This window comes from Lasioglossum baleicum, chromosome 3 (genome assembly GCF_051020765.1).
Source record: "Lasioglossum baleicum chromosome 3, iyLasBale1, whole genome shotgun sequence".
NCBI classification, from domain to species: Eukaryota; Metazoa; Arthropoda; class Insecta; order Hymenoptera; family Halictidae; genus Lasioglossum; species Lasioglossum baleicum.
The window spans coordinates 3,272,647-3,293,385 of NC_134931.1; the positions used below are offsets into that span (position 1 = coordinate 3,272,647).

Consider the following 20,739-nt stretch of genomic DNA (forward strand, 5'->3'; position numbering starts at 1 on the left):
CGATAGTAGACATCGTCACTCGTCCGGTGTGTCGCCATTCAATCGAGACACGTGGGTCCCGTCATACCGCAAAGGGTCGAGCTCGTTTCTCGCGTCATTACATTATCTTCCCGCTTCGTCGGTTGACGAAGCTACGTCGAAAGAATTTTAATCATCCCGTTTCGATTCCGATTTTCCGGGTCCACCGTCTCGCGTCGCAGTACTACGGATCCAGATATTTCTTCCCGTTCGATTTCGTTCCGGTGGCCGTCTTTCAGCGTTGAGAAAAGAGGATCCCTCGGCTCTGCTCTCGTTCGACGGTACCATCGATCACGCACCGCCGAGATAAGACAAGGAGCTTATAATCCGAGATCTCTCGCCGACGGAAATGAAAGAGATTTCACGGGTATGCGGGTGTTGATATGCGCGTGGACGCGTCAACCGATCGCGAGCAAACGGAAACAAGGAAGAGACGACCGATAATTTTGGTACCGGCAGTGGAAAATCGACGCTCGAACCGGATGTTCCAAAAATGATCCATTTCCTTGAATGCGGTGACTCTTGAGGACATTTCGAGTAACTTTTTCCTTTGCAAAAATGCTCTCCGCGGCTTTGTTAACATTAACCGTACCACGTTAGTCAAATGACCCGTTTCATATTTTTTATTTTCCAATTATTGACATTATAAAGATGTGTGTGTGTGTGTGTTTCCGTTAGAAATTATTACATCAATTTATTTATTCAAGCACACATTCTCATCAAAATTGTGAGAAATCGAAAGAAGTTTAGTCTTGTGATTTGTACAAAACAATTTTTGTACTCGGTACAGTTGGTGTTAAGGAGTTATTAACGAAATACACGGGCTAATCGGAGCGCGGCTACAATGGACGGATTCCAGCTTGGCCAATGCCAGCGCTACTCTCACAAGGGTAGGACCCCAAGTGCCAGACTTCGATTTTGATCATTTTTTGTGAGACGATGGTACATATATGGATCCCTAATGAAGTCTGCAAAATATTAGGTGTAGTTACTCAATAGTTTTAAAGATATAAACAATTAATACTCAAGTTTTCGAAGTTCCATTAGCCGTGTACGCAGGTTGCGTGAAAGTGCAATTGTTTATATCTCTAAAACTATTGAGTAACTCACCAAAGATTCTCACAAAAGATTATCAAAATTGAAGTCGGACAATTGGGGTCTTTCCCTTGTCAGCGGGATCTGTCACCGAACCAGAACTCGTCCGGTGTGGCTGCGCTCTAATAGGTCCGTGTTTTTAGCTAACAACTCCTTAACAAAGCCGTGGGGAACATTTCCGCAAAGAAAAAATTACTTCAAATGGGGTAGAACATGTATGGAACACCTGTATACGAAATTATTATATCGATTCGTTTATCGCGCGGGTCTTATCGAGTTTACGGGAAACCTGAAGGCCTAAAAGCCGGGGATATAATCTCGCTTAAACTCATCGTGTCGAGTGATTCATGAAACGAACGCACCTGCGGAGCTTCCGCGATCAGCGAGCACGTTAGCGATACTCGATCTTTCCATTATCTCTCCGGTGGAAGTGCGTTTCGAAGGAGCGACGCGGTTCGCGCGATTCTCGCGAGGAAGAGAAAGAGACGACGGGAGGACAAGGAGAAGGGACAAAGAGAGCCGAGGGACTTTCATTTGGTCCTGTCGTAAATAAGAAGGAACAGTTGGTGCGCGTTGCACGCGTGCGAGTGCGCGGCCTCGCGTCCGGCGCCGCTAAATTCCCTCTCCTGCGGAAATCTCTGCTGCTAAATGGCCGAGATAGTTATTTACGAGGGACGGCGTAAAGGATAATTGTCCCGCGTCTCCTTGGACAGCGTAGTTGTCGGAGCTGCGGCCGGTCTGAGAAGGGAACGAGGAGAGGAGGGGGTCGGTACGATAAGTCCCGATACCAGTTCCCCATTCTGGTAGCCCGTAGCCCCGATCTGGCAGCGTGGGCGGCGGGCACGTACATTACGCGAAATTGCGCGAACTTGGAGCCGGTCGGTTGACAAACGTATCGATTCAGAACGGGCAGGAACGGGACGAAAGAAATAATAAAAAAGACGAGCGACTGGTGCGGGGGAACGGGTGCAGAGAAGAAACAACCAGAAAAGAGAGTTCGGTGAACGAGAGGGGTAGGGGCGGGTGTATGGGTTCGGTTTAAACCAGCGGGAAGAGAGGATAGGAGGATGGGGGAGATGGCGTGTGCCGGAGGGAGAGGAACAGCCGGAGAAAGGGGGAGTCGTTATTATTGTTCAGTTATTTCTTTTTCTTCCACTTTCAGAATGAGGGTGGCACGGCTATTACTGTGCTACGTACTTCTCGAAGACTACAGTACCAATCTCGGCGGGGCTGCAATTACCAGCGACGCCGTGCGCCAGGACGCCTCTGCGACGAATCCCACGCTGAGAGGTACATATATCTACCATCTACGAGTCTATACACATATATGTATACATATCTATATATGTATATGTATATCTGTACGCCTATGCTTATGTTATGTCCGTGCCAACGTGGATATTCACCTATATGGTATATGTATATGTCCGCGAACACACGCGTACGTGTATCGCGAAACGCATTGTTCCCCTTCGAAAACGCGTGCAAGAGGAATGCAGCCGCGAGCTGAACGGTTTCAACGTTTTCAGCTCGCGACGTCTTGCGGACGTGCCACGTCGATCGCGGAACACGTTGCTAGTTGCTGGTTTGCCGCTCTCGGCAGACCGGGCTTCTCGAAACCCGTCGAATTCGAGCGGCGATTTTAAAGAGTCCTATTGTAATTCAAGCAGCAAGGAACGACGGTGAACTCGATATCACGTGGCAATATTAAAGGCTTTTATTTCGAGCACAGATACACTAATTGACGCAGTTACTCGGGCAACGATTCAGACCTCGCTGAACGGCTGAAAGCGCGACAGTCGGAGAAGAAACGTTAGACATGCGCGGATGTTTACCTGATCCGCGTAGTATCGTTGTGTGTTCACACGACAGGAAGGAGCGCGGACCATAATTTGCCTGTTTCAACAAGTTCCTTATTACTAGACAGCGGATCTTTATGCAAAATATAAATTTTCCTGCTGGTATGCAACAAACTGGAGTGAAATAGAAATTTATTTCCTGTCTTAATTAATAGATTGAAAATAACGTAACAGCTTTTACTGTTTTAAATTACACGTACTCATTTTTGTCATTAATGCATAAAATCCGCTGTCTAGTTATTACTCATTTTTAACCGACTTCGAAAAAGGAGGAGCTTACTCAATTCGATCTGTATATGCCTTTTTTTCGCTTTTTTTTCTATGTATATTCACCGACTACGCCGAGATGGATGGACCAATCGGAACGAAATGTTTTGCATCTTGTAGAGTATGTCCCCGGCGTGGTCCCGTGAAAACAAATTTTGCATTTTTTAATAAGACCGAAAAACCATGCTACGGTGTTCTAAAAATTCAGCTCGTTCCGCTAAAAAGTGTAAAATATAAAAATTTTATAAAGAAAATTAAACCGACTTTGAAGAAACGTACTAAAAAATGCACTAAAAAGTATGAAATAATTTCTATTCAATTGATGTGAATACACGCGATCTTAAATAGAATACAATCTTCTCGGAGGCGGCGCAAAATTGAAAATTTTCCAAATGACAGATGTTAACTTGGAAATCAGTAGGTGGGAAGAGAAGATACATTAAGTAGTAATTTCCAGTGTCGAAAATTTTCAACTTTGCGCTGCCACCGAAAAGATTGTATTATATTTACGTTCGTGTGTATTCACATAAATTAAATGGAAATTATTTCATACTTTTTAGTGCATTTTGTTAGTGCGTTTTTTCGAAGTCAGTTGAATTTTTTAAAATAAAATTTTACTTCTCACGGATGCGAGTGTGTCGTGTTGCACACACGCGAATTCGAAGCATATATTGCACCGAGGAGTGCAGAGAAGTATGTATACAGTGACGAACAAGAGCACGGCTAATCTATCGAGTATTTTACGCACAGTGCGTTACAGACGTAACAATTGGCTCGAAGGAGAGTATGTATCTCTAACTCAAACGGTAAATTGTTGTAACAGCTCGGTAGCGATAAGACGTTGAGCATGAAACGAGGATCGTTGATCGCGTTAACGGGGCATCATTGTGTCGCGTTCTCGGCTAAGATGTCGTCTAGATCCATTACGACTATGCCGTGTGTAATCGCGAACCGCTTGCGGTAGCCCGTTATCCGATCTCGGACTGTTGCATTCTCCGGCTAATGAGTAATCAACGGAACGTCGCGTTGCGCGGCTAAACGACGAGGAATGGCTGGCGGCAAGCAACGAGCAGCCTCACCGATTTTGCGCGGTTCGCCGCAATCGACGCCCAATGGATGTCGAACTCCACTCCTAGACTTTCTTGTCGCGCCGAATTCTCGAGGAACGACCGTCCAATGAATTTCGTTTTGTGTGCTAGGCTGTCGTACACGGAGAACACCTTTCCAACCCGGCGAAACTTTAGATTAAACCCGGTCACGTTGCGCGAGATCGCGCTCCCGCGTTCGAGATTCACGATCGAACCAGGACCGGCAATTACCGGCGAGTGCCGAGCGAATCGGTTCCCTGAGCAAATGAAGCGGCGTCGCGCGGTACAAGTGACTCCCATTAATATTAGGACGCTCTTAAAAAACCGATAACTTTTTTATTAGGTCGGCAACTAATTTCGCGACCTCCACATTTTCTCAAACAAAGTCATTTATGAATATTCCTTTATGTCGATCGTAGATAGTGCAATGAAACAATTTCGATCAAATTTCGAGAAAACTAATTAACACCATGCCGGTAGACGTGAACTGAAACCATGTGGCCGTTAAGGAAGAACCAAACGTCAGAACAAAGGAACGACGCATATCGAACGATAGCCAATCAGAACACAGAGATCGATGAGTTCTCAAATCAATATTTGGCGACAATTATGAATCATACCGGTCCACCAGAGCCACTTCACATGTGCTTATTATTATTATTATTATTTCTTATGCACGGACCGAGGTCCATTTACAATAGAATAAAGACTTACAATAGAATAAAGACTTAACATAAATTACTAAGAAAGGACATGCATAAAAGAAAAAAAAACTATTGGTATAAAGGTACTGATATTATGAGTTAATCCTGCGTAATTTTTTTTTTTTGAAGGTTTGTAACGACCCATTAAAATAGTCAATACTATTATATAGAGTGTTGGAATTCGCAATAATTCGATTTATAGGATTTGTTAATCCATATGTGGATTTGCATTTACGTGTTTGAAAACCTGCTTGAGATCTCAAAGCACGTTCAGGTGCGTAAAAATTGATTTGCATAAGGAGAGAGGTACAATCTATATGGTTATTAATTAAATTAAAAATAAAGCTCTGGTCTTATATACCATGTAGATGTTATGGTAAATTAATAATTGACATTCAAAATATTTGAACCAAAAATTACATACAATTACTCTTGTATGTGAGAACACTAGCTGCTTAATTCATGGGTGAAAAAAAATAATGCAACTTGTTATGTGGAATCCGTTAAAACATAAAATAGGCCTTATCAAAGGTCTAATTGATCGTGCCATCCTTCTTGCAAATCCAGAATTTAGATCTGATAATTTGTTGCTCATTAGAAATGTACTTCAACGCAATGGATACCCCGTTAATCTTATTTTGTAGTAATCTAGGTTTGTAGATCTGTGTGAATTATATGCATTGTGAAAGTTTCATCGAAATCGATTCATGCGGGAAAAAACGACCGACATTAAAAGGTGTAAGAATCCTTAGATTGATTGGAGTTAGAGGCCGAAAATCGTGAAAAACTGCAACTTTTTGCCATCTTTAAACTTTTGTAGCTCATTGCAACGTCGGCCAATTTTTATGCAATTTTCAGAATATCTTTAATTGATACGGATCTACGAAACGTGTTCTCTCACTTTTCCATATATCCCCACGTAAAAAAGTTGCGAAAACACAACTTTCAGTATTTTCTCTGCAAATTCTTTCACAACTTGCAATTTCTTTCAAAAATGTTTGTCATGTCGTGACAACAATATTTAAAAAAGTTATCGTCGTTTCTCATACTTTCACTTTCGAGATACTGCTGTTTAAAGTTTCGATGCGCATGAATTGAACATACGACGTCGATTCAACTCTGCATTATTTTTCTGAGCATTCGGAATTTGTTTGCACAACTTGTTCATGGTAAACACGTAAATCCTAAAAGCCCAATTAATGCATAAACAACAAACATGCATAATGAATAAACATTTTCCTTGCATCCACAGATGAATATCCGGTTGAAACGTATACGCGAGTGATTATTCCACATCACGAGTGATTATTCATTAAATAATTACCATTGCCATGTGCCTGCTTAGTACCTTAACAGTCTTCTGGAGCATTTTCTCCGACAGGACATAACGGGGAAACAAATCGACGCAGGTCTCGCAGTTCCCAGCAGAAGCGTCGAGAAAAAGCTGCGAAATAAGGAACCGGGACAAAGTGGTTACCGGAGTAACATTCTCTCTCTCTTTCTCTCGCGTTCTGTCTGGCTGTGTCCCGCGTCTCAACGGCCGTGAATCCGAAAGCCGTCTCTGAAATAGTGCTAAGGCGGAGCGTCTTTATCGGCGAACTTTTCCCGTGAACATTGTCGGGAGGAAGCCGCGTTTACACCGATCCTCGGGAATCTCGCAGAGATCGGAGTTCCCTGGAGCGAGACGGCGCGGCGCGTGGAGGAACAAATGTTCGATACGATGTATCAAGAAATAAAGGAACAACACCCCCGAGACAAATTGCTGCGACGGTGGCAGCAGCGCTTTCGCGTCGAATCCTAGTGAAAGCTTCTCTCTTTCTCTTTGTCTCTTTCCTTGTGGTGTTCTTTCGCTCTCTTTCTCTCCGGGAGGAATGTTTTCGGTCGATCGACTCTGGTTCTCGCGGACGATCGCGCGAGACGAGCCTGTTTATCGGCCGGATTATATTCATGGACGGTAACGTTTTTTTTTTCCGCGGTAAAAATCGCGGCATGCTCCGCGGGCTGAATAAACGACGGCATGCGAACGTACAGGTGGTCAGATAGGTAGGCATACAAGCAAGCAGAAGCATGCGGAGGCCGAGGAAAATGCGACGCGATGTAATCGATGCCGTCGCTGATGAAAACTACGATCGGGTTACTCGAGCGAGCAATGTCCGCGCGAAGTCGCCGCGGTAATTAAACTCTTTGTCAGGATCGGGCCGGTATGGCGCGGCGACACCAGTACGGGAAACCGATGCGGCAAATAAAAGAGGCGAACAAAATAGAAGGAAAATCTAGGCTAGCCGGCTGGTCAACGAAGCATGGTGCAAAAATGATCGCGAGCGCGCCCGCGCATCCTGCTACGCGGAATACGCTCTCTCCTATATTCTCCTCGCTGGTACGCGGGTCAACGGGTCCAACGGGTCGTGCGGGTCGAACGGGTCGTGACCAGCCGGGCAACAGAGTCCGTCGGATTTCGGCATTTAGCCGAGATTAGTTATCATCGACGCGCACGCGAGCCGAACCCGCGGCATCGTTTGCACGCGCGTTCATTGTCGTCGTCGTTCTCGCGGGCTGGTTTAAAATGCGATTCTATCCGGGCGTGATTATTTCCGTTGTTATTTTTTCGGAACATTCATCCATTTATTTATTACTCTCAACGTTATTGCTGAAAGAGCTAGCTTCAAATCCGTGAGTCGATTTCCTCAACACAGGTTTAGTACTCGATGTGAGGAAGACTTGTTGTCTCGTTGGAAGCTCGTGACTAACTCTTGACTTTTCAAAAAATCTCTCGGGAAAAGGTGTAGGCAGAAAAGCGAAAATCCCAAAGATGTGCGAAAGATATATATAAAGAATTTTTTAAAAACCACGCTTATATTAAAATGCACTGGAAAGGAGAAAATAATATTTTTCCTGGTTCTCCATTAGTTCAAAATTTCTTCCGTTACAAAATTAGTGGCGGAACAGATAGAAAAATTTAATGTTTTAAATAAAATCATGACATTAGTGACTATAAAAATGAAAGCGCTAAACTATATGTATATTGACGTAATCTTCGTGGGTGCTACACGCTTTTATTTTTATAGTCACTAATGTCATGATTTTATTTAAAGTCTAATTTATCTTTTCCGACACTAATTTTATAACAGAAGAAATTTTGAACTCAAAATTTTGGGGAAAAATATAATTTATTTAACTATCATAGGTTCGGTATTTTATGGAGAACCAGGAAAAAAATGATTTTCCCCTTTTCAGTGTATTTTAACACTTTACCTACCGAAAGCCTATTAATAGGATTTTTAATAATTGTGCTGTGCCGAAAGAAAACATATAGAAATTTTCTTTTACATTACAATCTTAAATGAAAGTATATTAGATAACGTTATTGAGGGTGACTTGTTAGTTCACAATGGAAATTGATGTCACTGTTGAAGGTTCCATTGAGAAGTATTTAGCCATGAACCATAGATTTTTCAAAATTATGCAATAATCACCGGTCGGTAATGTGTTAATATAAGCGTGGTTCTTAAAAAGTTTTTTAAATATATTCTTTATGCGTATGGCCAGTTTACGTACTTCAGAGGACAACGAGCGCAAAAGTTTAAATTCGATGCTGAGAAAAAAATTACTGAAAACCTCCCAGATGGTCGACCGTACCATAAAGTCATTCCAAGGGTGCTTGCCATAACACTTGGTATTACACCAGCTGGTAGACCATGTGAAAACGCTTAAACGTGTTCGGTTAAGATCAAAGACCTGTAACTCGAGTTATTATTTAACCGCCGTTTCTTCGACCCGTCGAAATGAAATCGAAACCGAAGCTGCTACTAATTAGATTTAATTAGCCGTGACGATTAAGCGGTCGAAACCGAGAGCCGGGCTGATTTGATATGCGCGGCGGCTACGATACAAATGGAAAGCAGAGCACGAGGCAAACTCGTCGGAACCTAGGGGTGGGTGAACTACAGCTTAACTCTTCGCGCAGCAGTTTTCTTTACCGTGTATATACTGTTCTAGAAGGAACAAAATTATTACATCTACTCTATTACAATAACTTCTGATCGACGTAAAGTGTTGTTCGATGGTTCCATGACTCGCGGTAGGTACAATACAAATGGAAAAGAGAGAATGAAGCAAACTCGTCAGAATCTGAGAGGTGGGTGGACCACGGCTTCATTCATTAGAATTTCTTTGCCGCGTAAACAGTATTCCAGAGGAAACAAAATTATTACATCTACTCTATTATAATAACTTCTGACCGACGTAAAGTGTTGTTCGATGGTTGCATGCCTTGCGACTCGTGGCAGCTAGCTGATCGCCGGACCCATTGACGCGCGAAACCTTTCGCGTCGAAAGTTTCGGAAAACTGAGGGCAAGTTTGTCTCAAAGAGAGAGAGTAGGTTGGGTAGGTCGAAGGGTGGCGAACGAATGGCAGAAAGGAGGGACCACTCGCGTCGAAGCTCGAGCGTCCCGGAAGTTGAAGTGGCTCCACTCCGGCTCCACTCGGCTCGCTCCGCCCCGGCTCGCGTCTTCGGCCGTCTTTCTGGGCCCGAGCCGGCTACTTCGCCAACTTTTTCCTTTGAGGATGGAAGATATTAATTAAACTGTCACAGACACGATATCGGGGGAACTTTATTTCGCCACTTGCAAGTTTACCACTCGAGCGCAGCGCGGTGCGCTCGTGCGCTTGCGGTTTTCTCGAAAACTCGATCGCCTCATCGGACCTCGCTTGCCACCGATCTTATCTCGTAAGCATACCGACGCGTCGTCGTCGTCGACGACGTCGACGTCGACTTGGTTATGAATGCGAAGCGACCCCAGGAGACCGGCGTGCGACGCGTGACTAACGCGTTCCTCGTTTCTCCGGATCGGACGTCCCCGCCCGACCGCTCCGGAATGAATCTTCTGAAAACTGAACCACTATATCAGGATCTCGAGCCCCCAGCGTCGAAAGTCCCTCTCCGAGAACGACCCTGGGAATCGGAAGTTTCGCGAGAATGTGGAAGAGTGGACGGCACTTGCAACTTTGCTTCTCCACCTCCGACAGCCTTTTTCATCGTCGACAAACTCGTGACGAATGATTCGTTCGTTAACGGTGGTGGCGAGCGGGCCCACAGACCGGATTCGCTTTTATCATATAAATTAACAATTGCGCGTTCCCAAGGATTTTAACCGACATCTGTCTTCGTCGAATAAACTCGCGCAACGGCGCAAAGTAATGGATCTCGTGTCAAAATCGAAGAACTTTTGATAGAAATGAGATAGAGCGATAATTTTTTCAGATTAAAGCTGGAATATTGCAGAATATGGAAAAAATAGAAAGATGTGGTAGTAGACAAATTTTACGATCGGATTTGACATCAGCGTGATAAAATCTACGGGAAATAATGTATGAGCATGTCAAGGAAAAAATCTAACCAAAACATAGTACATATTGGATAAATTACAATTCTCTTGCAGCAGATTTTCAAAGTTGAAAAACGTTTCTACCATAACCTCTATTTATTTTCCCAGATTCTGCAATATTCCAGCTTTAATTTAAATAAAAATCATAGCTCCATCTCATTTCTATCAAAAGTTCTGACTGATTTTGTAATATGATGCTCGGTTTAACACTTTATCTACCGGGAGCCAATTAATACGCTTCTCACTAATTGTGCTGTACCAAATGGAAGCTTAAAAATCTTCTTTGACACAATTATCTCAAACGAAATGATTAGATGACGTTATTCAGGGGAGTTGCTGGTTCATGATTGAAGTTTCTGTTGCCGTCGATGGTTCTATTAATAAATCCTCCGCCACGTGACTTCCAAAAGTCATGGAACGATCGCCTGTTGCTAATGTGTTAACAAGTTCGGTAGAACAGAAGAAAATCGCAAACAGCCGAAGCAACGTGACCCGCGCTGTTGGTTGATAATAGTACGATCAAGTCAGAAGCGTGAATGGGGTCTTCTCGAGCCTCCGGTGGTTCCAGAATGGAGTAGCAGCTTCGGCGAGTCATCGTGGCGGCATTTATTATCGGTATTGATAGAGGCGATACGCGCGAGCAAATTAAACCGGTTGTGACGTGTCTTAGGCTATCGAGCCTCGGATAAAAGAGGGCGAGTCCTCTCGCGAGGGCTTTCTCCGGTCTCCGGCTGGCAAACGGAAACGTGCCGCTCCGTGGAAAAGATAAATTGTCCGAGATTAACCGATTAAGGAAGCTCGCCGTTGATCCATCGAAACGGCGAGAAAACGGTGTCTCCGGCGATTTCACGGCTACGCGCGGCGACTATCATTTATAACGACTTCCCGGCTCTGCTGACTCGTCGCGGTTTTATTAACTCTTCCAGGCTCGACCGTTAACCGGAGCCAGATATTGCGCGTTCCCCGCTATCCCGACCTACGGTGGCACCGTTATTCCTTATTTTTCCCTTGGCCCGAGATCGATTATCCGTGAAAGTATCGCAACCACCTGTCCGTCTACCTGTCAACGTGTAGACTGGATCAAAAGGCCGCTTTACAAATCGCACGAGAAGCATCGACCTACCCAGCTCCGTCCACGTCGAGAGCTGCGAAGCCCGCTCCCGGCGCTTTATGTCGCGTCGAGAGATCGCGTTCGAGATTTTTAAATCGCCTTGCGTCGAATTACCGGATCGATGTCGTTTAACCCTTGTGTAGCCAATCGAAATGTGTAGATTATTTTAAACCTTTTGTATTTGACATATTTGCACACATTCTCATTATTACCACGCTTATATTAACTTGCCGTCTTGTTGTATGCGTCAAATCTTGTAATCGAAAATTTTAAACCTCTTCTCATACGCCAATCTTGCTGAAATTTTGTATACACACTTGATTCCGATGACAACAAAAGTAGAAAATAAAATATATGAAAATACTGTTTAAAAACCACGCTTATATTAAAATGCACTGAAAAGGAGAAAATAATTTTTTTCCTGGTTCGCCATAAAATACCGAGTCCAGTTAAATGATTAATAATATTTTGTCCCAAAAATTTTAAGCAATTAGTTCAAAATTTCTTCTGTTATAAAATTAGTGTCGGAATAGATAGAAAAATTCAATATTTTAAATAGAATCGTGACATTAGTGACTATAAAAATAAAATAGATAGAAAAATTCAATATTTCAAGCAGAATCGTGACATTAGTGACTATAAAAATAAAAGCGTGGAGCGCTAAACTATATTGACGTAAACTATGTGGGCGCTCCACGCTTTTATTTATAGGCATCAATGTCATGATTTTATTTAAATTTATATCACACTTTTCTATCTATTCCGACACTAATTTTATAACAGAAGAAATTTTGAACTAATTGCTTAAAATTTTGGGGAAAAATATAATTAATCATTTAACTGGGTTCAGTATGTTATGGAGAATCAGGGAAAAAATTATTTTCTCCTTTCTAGTGCATTTTAGTATAAGCGCGGTTTTTAAAAGGTTTTGTTTATATATTTCTTTAAGACTATAAATTAATATACAAGGTGAACCACGAATCGTGACCAGTAGAGAATAACTCTGTTATTAGTAGTCTGATTGAAAATGTTCTTATCACATTAGGATGGTTTGAAAAGTGCTTTCACGTGATTACAGCAAATTTTTTGTGAAAAGGATAAAAAAGCAATTTTTGCCTTGAAGTGGCCCTGAAATCCTCTAACAGATAGGTGTAAAAAAATTATAGGTGTATTTGCCAAAAATTGATGGTGACCTTAAAAAACAATGGAAAAAAAGAGTTGACAAAAGATTTGCTATAATCACTTGAAAGCTATCTTGAAACCATGCTACACCTGCTAAAAGCATTTTCGATCGGACTGCTAATAACACAGTAATCTCTGCTGGTCACGATTCGTGGTTCACCCTATACATTCCCGCGATTGTTGTGAGAACCTCGAGGGTATCGAGTCTCAGGAAACGAAATGGTACTACGTTTTCTTACTTGAGCCGAACAAAGATTTCTTGGGTAAGTTTTCCAAGTGTAAACGACGATCCTGGGTAAAGAACGGTGCTAAGCTGGAAATTGTTGTATTGTACTAATGCTATTCCATACCTGAGAATGATACGTCGAGTATCATAAAACTCCAATTTAACCCTCATCCGTCCCTCGTGTCAATTTGACACAGTTTTCCTGAAATAAGTTATACTGTTTCGTAGATAGATTTGTAGGTAAATTTGTCCGAAACTTGGTGACTTATTTTTTTAACACTCATCCGTCCCTCATTTCACGAACTGAATCTGTCCCTCGGTGTCAAATTGACACAATGATAAAAAAATCAATAGAATAACAAGCTAAACAGTTACTTTTCGATGTTTTTTTTTTATTCAACTTGATGGGTTAACATTTACATCTTAGGTTTTTCCGTATATAATGTTTCGCATTAAACACCCTAATACCTTAATTTCCTTGTAGCGCGATCGACCGCCCAAGGGGGAATCCCCTAATAATGGGGATAAAAAAGTCACATCACATCGGCATATCCGAAAGTCACATCAATCGCGGGAACACTGTATTTTTAGAGGGACATTAACAAATTGATGAAAGAAATGCAGTAAATGAGTACCCGGGTATCTGGTTGGTTACACAACGGTTAACACGAAATGAACACAAAAGTAGCTATTCAAAAATCATGGAATATCCAAGTGGATTTTACCAAATTTTTCAGGATAACCATGCTTGCACAGAGAGCGATGGATTTATTTTAATTTGTGAACTAATCACCCACGCGATTTGCTCGAGCAACGTGGGATTGGGTTGCGTTTGTTGCCAATGCCTGGTCCGAGGGAATTGCAAGGGCGGGATAGGAGCAGGTGGGCGTTACAAGGGAGTGGGTGAGAGAGGAGGAAGAGGAGGTTCGCGTTAATTAGCAGCGAGTAACGCAGACGTACGTAGAGGTACGTGACCACGCGTGTAAGGTATGCGGGCTGGAACGCGATATTTCCGATCCCGTGCTCACGTACCCGGTTGTAATCACCTTGCGCCTTAAGGACACGCGCCACTGCGGCCATACGTGCGCGGCAACGTATTAAAGGACGAAGGAGGCGCGTGAGCGGAATTATGCGACCCGCGATGCGTATACCGAGGACAGAGGTGTCAACGGTGTGTCAGCGCCTCTTGTCCTCGTCCTCGACCTCGCCCAAGAGGAAACTTTTAAATGGAATTTCGCGTTCGGGCTCTTGCGTTCTAGCGACTCCGGTGATCTTACATGGCCGCGCCGGATAAAATAGTTTCGGAAGTTCGTCCAACGGGGTTCGAGAGTCTCGACAGACGCGATACCCTTTGTTATGCCATAACTCGCGATCGGGATGTTCAAGGTCCTTTGTTCCTTGTTCGCGATATCCAAACGCGCCTTGACAACTTCACGTCAAAGAGCTGCTCGAGACGAGACGTTGTACGTTTGACGCTCGTCTGCCGACGCAAATAATTTCATATACATATAACGAGGGATGGGATGGGTAGACGCGGTTCGAGCTATCCGCGTTAGATAGCAATCAGGTGAACATCGCGGCAAAATCAAACCAATGTAATTTAAATGTCTAATATGCAGTCGCATTTTTTAATACACAGTCGAATCATTTATATTTAAACATTTGCGCTCGTTGTCTCTGAAGTACGTAAACTGGCCATACGGTTAAAATGTTTAATCATACTGTTTGGTTGCCCTTACGGAATTTACAAGGGTGTCTCAGCTGAAGGAGGCCACCTAAATATCTCCTTTATTTTTAATGGCACAAGAAAAATATTTATGGCATAATTTAAATTGCATCGAACGTGGAATATCGTAGAAGAACAATTTTTTGGTCCGGTTATTTTTTCGTAGTTTCTTCAAGGTCATCGTTATTTTTTATCGGGAAAACTTATATTTTTTTTATTCCATCTCTTGTTAATGACTTAAGCATATTCAAATGTATTTTCTCAGCCGCTATAAGATGGGATAAAAAAGAATAAGTTTCCCTACAAAAAAATATAACGATGACCTTGAGAAAACTATGAAAAAATAACCGGACAAAAGAAATTGTTCTTCTGTGATATTCCTCCTTCGATACCGTTTAAATTGTGCCATTAAAAATAAAGGAGATATTTAGGTGGCCTCCTTCGTACACTTCGATTTTGAAATTGTTAAAAATGGTGGTAGTTTCCCTAAATTTTCCAATTTTGGTGTCGATGCGCGATCTGAAGGCATCATCGCACAGCGCTGGGATTTGATTGATCCTGTCGTTAGGGCGACGAACCGCAACCGTTCCTGTGTGGGGCGTTTTCGATTTCGAAAGAAATGTTTTCTCGATGCGGTCTACTGTATCGGTGACCAGAGATTAGCACCGCTCTCCTCTACGCTACGCTCACCTCGCCGCTCCACTACATTCTCGTACTTAGATCGCGACAGCCTTTGCCAGTTCTCGAGCGCTCCCTCGATTCCCTTGATCCCCTCTAGTCGGCTAATTGCGGATTACAGCTCGACGGTGTTATTTTTCGAAACGGACGGGTCCTCGGAAAATTGAAAATTCAGTGTCGACTGGGCTCGGCTCGCCGTTGACTCGACGTTGGCGTGCCACGTGGAATATACAGATATTAGACTTTCGGATGAGCGCGCCCGACTACGCTTTCTACCGCTCCTGCTGCGCCCATCCGGCCGACACCGTTTTCGTTCTATTCGAAACGATTCAGCGGCTCGGAACGCGCTAATATTTCCCTGGCTCCGATCCCCGCTATAACTAATCCCGGATTTCAATCTGTTGAAGCCGCCTGCCACCTACCGCCTCTGCCGTCTGCCGTCTGCCGCGAGGACAACAGCCAGAGCGAACGCTCGATCTCGTTCTCCCTCTAGCTCTCGTTCTCGCGTCCTCCCAAAGAAAAGCATTTAGTTGCAAATTCCTGGAGCCGACTTTAATAAACTTTTTTCTTTTCCCCGTATAAAGAGAGACCCGCTAGCTACGCCGCGTCGTATCAAGGGACGAGGAAGCGTGAGGCGAATCGCGAGCGCATGCCGTGCACCTTCCTCCACTTTGCTCTCGTTCGCGCGCGTGAGCAGCTTTCCAGTATGCATACAGGGTGCTCTTGAAATATGCTAGCGGTCCTCTGCTCGTCGAAAGCAAAACTTTTGCGGCTTGGATCCGGCGTCGTATACACGACGCGGTCGATGCTACACGTTCCTTTCCTTTTTTTTTTTGTGCTTTCTTTTCCTTCCCGCGAAAACTCCTAAAAGAATCTCCTCGTCCTCTTTCTTCTTGTTCCACCAGCATCAAGAGCAATCGAATCTTGACCCCTTCCGTCCGTTAAACGATAACACGACGTCTCACGGGCACGCGTCTTTCGCGCGTAATCGAACTATCGGCGTACATACGTTCGTATACGTTCGAACGTACGCGGTCAAATGGGAAATCGCGTATAGAGAATCCCATCTCGAACCTTATTCGATACGGTCTCGGAAGAACCGATGGGGTTCGCTGTCGTTTTGATAGCACGGACCGTTTGGCATTCGGTCCACGTAACTATCGGTTGTCTCGCGAACGACGACTTCGCGCGTTCCAGAATGGATTTCTGTCGCGGATGGAGAACACACGCTTCGGGCACACCCTGTACGCGGCGTCACACAGTGTTCCGAAACGTCGAAAACCTCGCCAAGCATTAGAAATACTAGAAGAACACTAAAAACCTTTTTGCAAATACCGTGTACATACTACGTTTTTCGGGGTTGCCGATCACGCATTTAATGTTATATTAACATTTTAATCCGCCGTTCTGAAGAATATAAATGTTTTTCTATTTATGAGCTATTGTTTAAACATCAATGTTTCAAATAAATAGTCATACGTAAAGGAAAGTTTATAGTCTTGTGATAGTAAGGTGTACACAATAAAGAGGTGTTCAAATATAATATTATATGAATATCAACACAAATGATAAATACCTTCCTTAATACGTTTATTTGTATTGTGTTGGCAAGAAAGTAATTTCGGTATTTTAAGGTGCAATTAAACCCATCTTTTACCATCTTTCTGGTAGCTTCACAATTCTGCAATCATAAAACTTCTGTCCCTTATCGGCTAAGAACTGATCCAAGTGCGATTTCAGGTCATCATCATTAGTGACAGTTTATTGCTTGAATAAAAAAATTGGGTTTTAGGGTAAACTGTACAATGATTGACACCCTAAGCCAAAATCGTAATAAAAATCTTTCTAACTTTTTTTGGAATGTTTAAACGTGTTATTATAAGCTAATAGAGATCTTTCAGCAAAATCAGACAGTGTTACGAGTCATAAATCTTTTATTATAAAATATATTCAGTGAATAACAATCGTAAGACAAATGGCACTGTAAGAAGTAAACGTTAAACAGGCTATTTGTTTTATAATTAAACATATACGCACTGATTACATCTGTAATACAGTCCGACATTAAGTTATGAAGCGATAAAGTATACTTACTCGTAACGAAAATTTTAATAAAACACTATTTACACTGCACTGTGCTCATCCATCGGTGTTACCGCATGTACCAGCGTTGCTAACAGTCATATGTGGAACTCTGTTATGAAAACTTACAACGTTGCTTTGAAATATAAATAAGAAGCAATATAAAATGATTTTCTATACCAGGAATTCTTAATATTTGCCGTTTAAATCAAAAGTGCCAATAACTACTGCAGTGCCAACAATAGTACAGTTTACCCTATTTCATTTTAAAATACCGAAATTACTTTCTTGCCAGCCCAATATTATATTTCGTCCAGAAAATCAGAATTTTACCATTACTACATACATGATAAAACTTCAGATGGCATTCGTTCCTTAGATATTTTAGGATGAATATGACTCTGAGAAATACGCATCCGAATGTACACACCATCATCCTGTGAAATATGTCCTCATTCGTTTTATCCGTGAGCTCTTCCGACTGTAGTTTGTTCTATATTTTTTAAATAATTTGTGTGACGCTTCCAGCACTTCTTCTGAATTAGCACCAATCGGTAAAATGTAGTTTGAACTGCTGATGGTCCATGCATCAAAATCTTGGACTGATGGTCCATGCATCAAGTTGAACAATTGACGCGTTTCGAACGACTCGACGTTCAGTCACAAAGATTCATAGGTTGCATTGAATAAAATATAGCGGTGTTTTATTAAAACCATTAAAAACTTATATAAAATTGCATGAGATCCCTTATTTATTACGTTGAAGTTTCCTTTTCGATAGCAACATAGAATCCTCAATTGAAATATACTATTTTAATATTATTTGAGGGGGTAATATTATTTATAGAAATTTTATATATAATCCAATATTGTTTTAAAATAGTATTAAAAATTATTATGAAATTTTATATAATTAATATTATTTGAGGGGGTAATATTATTTATAGAAATTTTATATAGAATCCAATATTGTTTTAAAATAGCATTAAATTATTATGAAATTTTATATAATTAATATTATTTGCGGGGGTAATATTATTTATAGAAATTTTATATATAATCCAATATTGTTTTAAAATAGTATTAAAAATGATTATGAAATTTTATATAGTTAATATTATTTGGGGGGGTAGTATTATTTATAGACCTGCTATCATGCCATCACCGAATCGAGTGGCAGCTTCGAAGAAGTCGAATCTCGGCGAGTGATCGCGCGACATTTGCAACGACGACTTCGCGCGCGTTCCAGAATGGATTTGCGTCGTGAAGATCACAGTTTCTCCGGACACACCCTGTACGCGGCGTCATGTGCGTCGTTGTCGTCGCATGTCCTCGACGCGCCACGACCAAGTAGTTATGCAGTCGGGGAACCTCCGCGTTCCGCATGTGCGATCTTACTAATTTCCGGGATCGAAACCTGTCCCAGTAGGTGGGTGGTAGCTCGAGGAGGGTCGAGGCGAGGCGAGTCGCCGTGGGATCCGGGGACACGGCCGCGAATTCGATTAATTAAAGTTCGAATTCACGCCGGTTCTGGGTTCGTGGAAATGGAATTATCGTGGTGGCAGCGGTGACAGTGGTGGCGGCGACTCTGCTCCGTAGCATCGACGTTTCCGCGGGTCCTACGAGGCTACGGGGTTCGCGCCCCGCCATCACGGGACAACGAGCTCACGGGTTCGCAGGGTGGCGGAGGTGATCCGAGAGGGAAAGGGGACAGCTGGGCGCCGCGACGGTAAGCGACGCGAGCTGTAACAGCTTGCGACTTTAAACGCGACGGACCGCCGCGCCGCACCGCTCCGGAGAGATGCGACCGAGAGTCGGGGTTATACAGGGTGTCACCTGTAACGCGACGCACGATTTTTCATCCACTTTGCAGCCATCTGACAAAAAAAATTACAACAAGAGGTGCAGGGTATGAAAAATTTGGGAAACAGTTTGTTTTCATGGCGAAATCGAGGTCACCTTGGGTATAACAAATAGGACCACATATTTTTTCTTTTTCTCATGATATTTACATGATATTTATACTAACATATTACTCGATTTACAGCAGAGGAAATGTGAAATTCTCAGCGTTTCGTAATCCTCTTCGCTATCAAATAATGTTTACACTGTCTCAAAGTCGACCACGACGAGAAGCTAAATATTTCACATTTCCGCTACTGTAAATCGAGTAATATGTTGGTAAAAATATCATGTGTGTTTCGAATTCGTCTCGATGTCCTCTAAGTATGGGAAAAAGAAAAAAATGATGAAGTGACCTCGCGATTTCACCACGAAAACAAACTGTATTCGAAATTTTTTTTGTAAACTTTTTCTTGTCAGATGACTGCAAGTGGTTGAAAAATCGTTCGTCGCGTTACTGGCAACACCCTGTACATTTACGGCTGGTCCAGGTTTCGTCCTGCTCCGCCTCGCTTTGCGAAGAAAAGTTTCGACAGAGATTCGAGCCGTGAGAATTTAAAGTTCCACGAATCTGGGTAGGAACGAGGGACTTTACCTTCGACTTGGAACGCCACGTTTCGATAATCCGCTTTGGTATCGTCCCCGTTCGACCCGTGGAAACCGCGCGGCGAGCGACGAACTGCATCCGTCGAACTGCTTTCCGCGAGCGTTTATCGTCCCGCAGAATCGCCCCCGCCAGGATTAATCAAATAGTTATTCGGTCCGCGCGCGGCTTTCGTCGCGGTCCCCCTTTTTTAGCGGCGCGCGGCGTGATGAATGCACCACCCTTCGAAATTATACGTACGCTGTCGTCGGACGAGTATTCCAAAAAATATTAAGCCTGTGACCTCGACTGTCTTCCGTAAGAGGACGTCGTAAATCTAACCACCGCACAGTGGGCCCAAACGCCAATCTAGCTGATAAAAAGTCGTATTTTCAATCACATACTATTACTTACTTTTTTGTTTGTCTCCATTCTTAAATCCCTGTAGATCTTTAAATTATATTCTGTTTTGCTCTGAAGATTTTTTATATAGGGTAATATTTACGCAAAAGTCTATAGTCGGTCAGAACGGTCAGTTGCGAATTAAATGCGAATATTTTGCCTTTCATGGGTTTTGTAGAAGAAAGTACGTACTTTCATTCTGTAATTACAGAATTTGCAGAAGTTAATGAATTTTCCAAATACCCGTGTTCAAAGGTAGACAAGTTTTTACTTCATGCATTTCAGTTTTTCGAATGTAAGTAACCAAATTTACGCGTATTCGTCGAATTTCCTGTTTGATTTCGTAATGTAGACTCTGTTCTTTAATTCTTGTAAAAATCAGCTGCCAGAATTTGCCAGAAATTGTTTAATGTAACTTTAAAGTTTGTGAA

At 42.6% G+C, this 20,739-nt stretch overlaps 1 protein-coding gene across 2 annotated transcripts in view; it reads left to right on the forward strand.

Moving 5' to 3' along the window:
* The window catches only part of LOC143207086 (lachesin), a 108,615-nt gene that overhangs the window by 46,142 nt on the left and 41,734 nt on the right, over positions 1 to 20,739 (forward strand). For both annotated transcript variants that reach the window (XM_076420150.1, XM_076420149.1), the window contains exon 2: positions 2,276 to 2,403. In XM_076420150.1, the coding sequence (XP_076276265.1) occupies positions 2,277 to 2,403 (127 nt within the window). In that variant the 5' untranslated portion in view covers position 2,276. The remainder of the gene's footprint in view (positions 1 to 2,275; positions 2,404 to 20,739) is intronic.